We start from the raw sequence: 2,911 nt of genomic DNA, 5'->3' as shown, positions 1-2,911 counted from the left end.
GGGGAGGGGGAGTTGGGTGGTGACCCCGTGCTGTCGTTTGCGCGGCTGCCCCGGGCGTTGCGGGTTTCATCTCTGACAGGGGAGGGTGTGGAGGCCCTGAAGGGGCACGTCATGCATATGCTGCAGCAGGCGGCGGCAGAGGCGGCGGAGGCGTCGGAAGAAGCGGCGGTCGCAGGGGCGCGGGAGGGGCACCAGCGGCCTGGGTTGCTTGTGGGCAGCAGCAGCAGCGGCTCCGGCGGCGGCGGCGGCGGCGGCGGTGTTGGATTGCAATGAGTAAATCCACGGCTGAATCAGGGTCTAATGAAGGGGCTTGGGTGGCTGCAGGGGGGCTTGAGGATGTCGTTTATCGATGTGCTTTTGTTGGTGTTTATGGTCGCGGTGGGGGGATGGAAGGTTGAGGGTTGGGGTGGGCAGTCGGGGGTGCGGGGGCAGGAGTTCAACAAGGGGTCCTTCCTTTCTTGTCTGTGCCGCGGTACAGTACGCAAAACTGAGTGGCATGGTTCAACGAGGCCCTGGAGGTCCACCGACGCTCAGGCGCCGCAGCGTGAGGCGTAACACGCTGACTGGCTCTCTTGCTGCAGCAGAGGTAAGCGGCAGCTGCTGCGCAACTGCTCCACTCCTCAGACTGTGGCAAACCGGGTGGCGCGGCAATGGAGCGTTTCAAAGCAGCTCATCATCCAACCGCCTGATACGACGCAATCCGTGCGGCTTGAAGCGGATGTGTTGACAAGTGACAGCAAGATCGCGAAGCCTTCAAGTTTTACGTCGGGCCCGTGCCACGCTTGATGAATGCTGCATAGGAATTTCTATAACAATTATATAGGCGCATCATATAGCTGCAGGAGCAGCAGCACGGCCCTGCTGCATACACCGCAGCCGAATGCGGTGACACACGCGACAGCCGCGGCGCGCGCCGCCGCATGGCGCACCGCCGCGGCCACCCGCCGCTGCTGCCCGTCGGCCCCACAACAAGCGGCATGTGCCGCCGCCGCCGCTCGCGCCGCCCGCGGGCGCGCTTCGGATCACCTCAAGCTGCCGGCGGCCCTGCCCGAATGGGCCGCGTCCGCCCTCGAGGGCGCGGCGGCTGCCGTCGAATCCGGCGCCGCGGGGGCCGCGGCGCAGGCGACGTTCAAGCTGCTTGTGCTGTGCGGCGTGGTGGCGTGGTTATCTCACAGGGGGAGGCTCTCCAGCAGTACGTCGCGCGTGCTGAGCCAGGTGGGCGCATGGGCGGCGCATGGGCTGGTCGTTCACATGCGGCGGCGGTTGGCGTGCGGTGGCGGTCGTCATTCGGTGGCGATTGGCATGCGGCGGCAGTCGGCATGCGGCGGCGGTCGGCATGCGGCGGCGGCGGGCATGCGGTGGGGGTCAGCATGTGGGGCAGGGAGGGGGCCATGCGCGTGCATGTGCAGCCAGCAGCTGCGGCCTGGGTGGCTGCAGGATGGCGACCTGAGTCTCCATGCTCATGCAAACCCCCGCAAAACACGCCCTCTCCTTGCTTCTCGATTCGAATCGGGCGCGCGACAGGTGGCGTTCAACATCAGCATACCATGCATGCTGCTGACTAGCACAACCCGCATTTGGGCCTCCTCCGGCGCCGCACCCGGCGCGCTCGCGTACGCCGCGCCGCTGCCAGCGCCCGCCCTGCTGGCAATTCCGCTGCTCTGCGCCGCCCAGACCGCCGCCGGCGCCCTAGCAGGCGCCGCGGCGGCGCGCGCGGTCGAGGGGCGCTCGGCGGTCGCGCGCGCGCTGCTCGGGTGGCGGGAGCTGCACCCGACCGCGGGGGCGGCGGCGATTGCTGCCAGTGCAGCTGCGGCGATGGGGGCCCCGATGGTGCGGCGGGGGCGCGCGTGGGAAGTGCCCTGGGAGCCTCTGCTTTGTGCGGCATGCGGGGCTTTTTCTGCCGTCGGGCACATGCATGTTGTTGGGGTGCAGACGCAGGTGTGCATGCAGGTGACGAGCTCGACTTGCAGCCCGCCCCCGCAGCCGCCGGCAGCGGCGCGCCCACGACCACCCCCTCCTGCCCGCTCTGCCGCCGCCCCCGAGCCCACAGGCCGCGCCGGCCCTGCTGCCGCGCAACCACGGGGTGCCTCCCGGCCTTCCGGTGCTGATGAGCCTCGCCTGCGCTTTCGGCAACTGCCTGGCACTGCCGACGTTGTATCTGACCACCATGCTGGCGCCCCAGGCCGCTGCCCCTGCGCTTGCAGCCACGGCGCTATGTTACGCGACCCAGGCGCCGCTCATGTGGGTGTTTGGATACGGGCGGCTGCGGCGGCTGCGGCGGGACGCGGAGGATGGCGGCGGTGGCGCGCGGGCGCGGCGGCGGAGCGGGAGAGGTGGGCGGGGTGGGCCGCGTTGCGAGCGTTGCGCGGCGGCCGCGCCGGCAGTCGTTTCACCAAATGGTTGGGAGGGAGGAGGGACGTTCAAACGACGTCCTGGCATGCTCCGCTGACGGGCTGCGAGCACGGGTCACCCTGTAGTGGTCGCCGCGAGCAGCCGGCCGTGGCCGCTGCCTGCAATCAGCCCGCGCCCGTCCACCCCGCGCCCATGCTAACGCGCACATCTGCCTCTAGCAGGACCAAAGCAGCAAACAGTAGAAAAAAGGGCCTGAAATCCAGGGGAAATAGCAGATAATAAGCAGAGGAACCCACCCCCGGCACTGCGCGCCTCCCTGTTGTCCGGCAGGGCTGTGGTGGCGCTTCCTCGCCTGGCGGCAGCAGCTGGCCGCGGCGCTGCGGTCCCCGAGCGGCGTCGGCCCCGACGGCGCCGCGTCGGAGGGCGGCGCGGCGGTACTGCTGACTAAGCAGCTGCCGAGCAGCAGCAGCGGCCAGCGCGGCGGCGGCTTCGGCGGAGGGGGCGGGCGGCCGGTGTATGTGGCGGTGTCGGAAGTCGAAGAGGCAGACCCGTATGAGAC

The 2,911-nt window shown here is 69.5% G+C and overlaps 1 protein-coding gene across 1 annotated transcript in view; it reads left to right on the top strand.

Moving 5' to 3' along the window:
* Positions 1 to 1,551: 1,551 nt before the first annotated feature.
* The window catches only part of MNEG_12456 (hypothetical protein), a gene marked incomplete at both ends in the record, with an annotated part of 2,985 nt that continues 1,625 nt past the window's right edge, over positions 1,552 to 2,911 (top strand). Inside the window, 2 exons of the mRNA XM_014039073.1 lie at positions 1,552 to 1,830; positions 2,051 to 2,333. Coding sequence (XP_013894527.1) covers positions 1,552 to 1,830; positions 2,051 to 2,333 — 562 coding nt within the window. The remainder of the gene's footprint in view (positions 1,831 to 2,050; positions 2,334 to 2,911) is intronic.

The sequence above is a fragment of the Monoraphidium neglectum genome, assembly GCF_000611645.1.
Source record: "Monoraphidium neglectum strain SAG 48.87 unplaced genomic scaffold scaffold03252, whole genome shotgun sequence".
Lineage (NCBI taxonomy): Eukaryota > Viridiplantae > Chlorophyta > Chlorophyceae > Sphaeropleales > Selenastraceae > Monoraphidium > Monoraphidium neglectum.
This window is presented reverse-complemented; position numbering and strand designations above follow the sequence as displayed.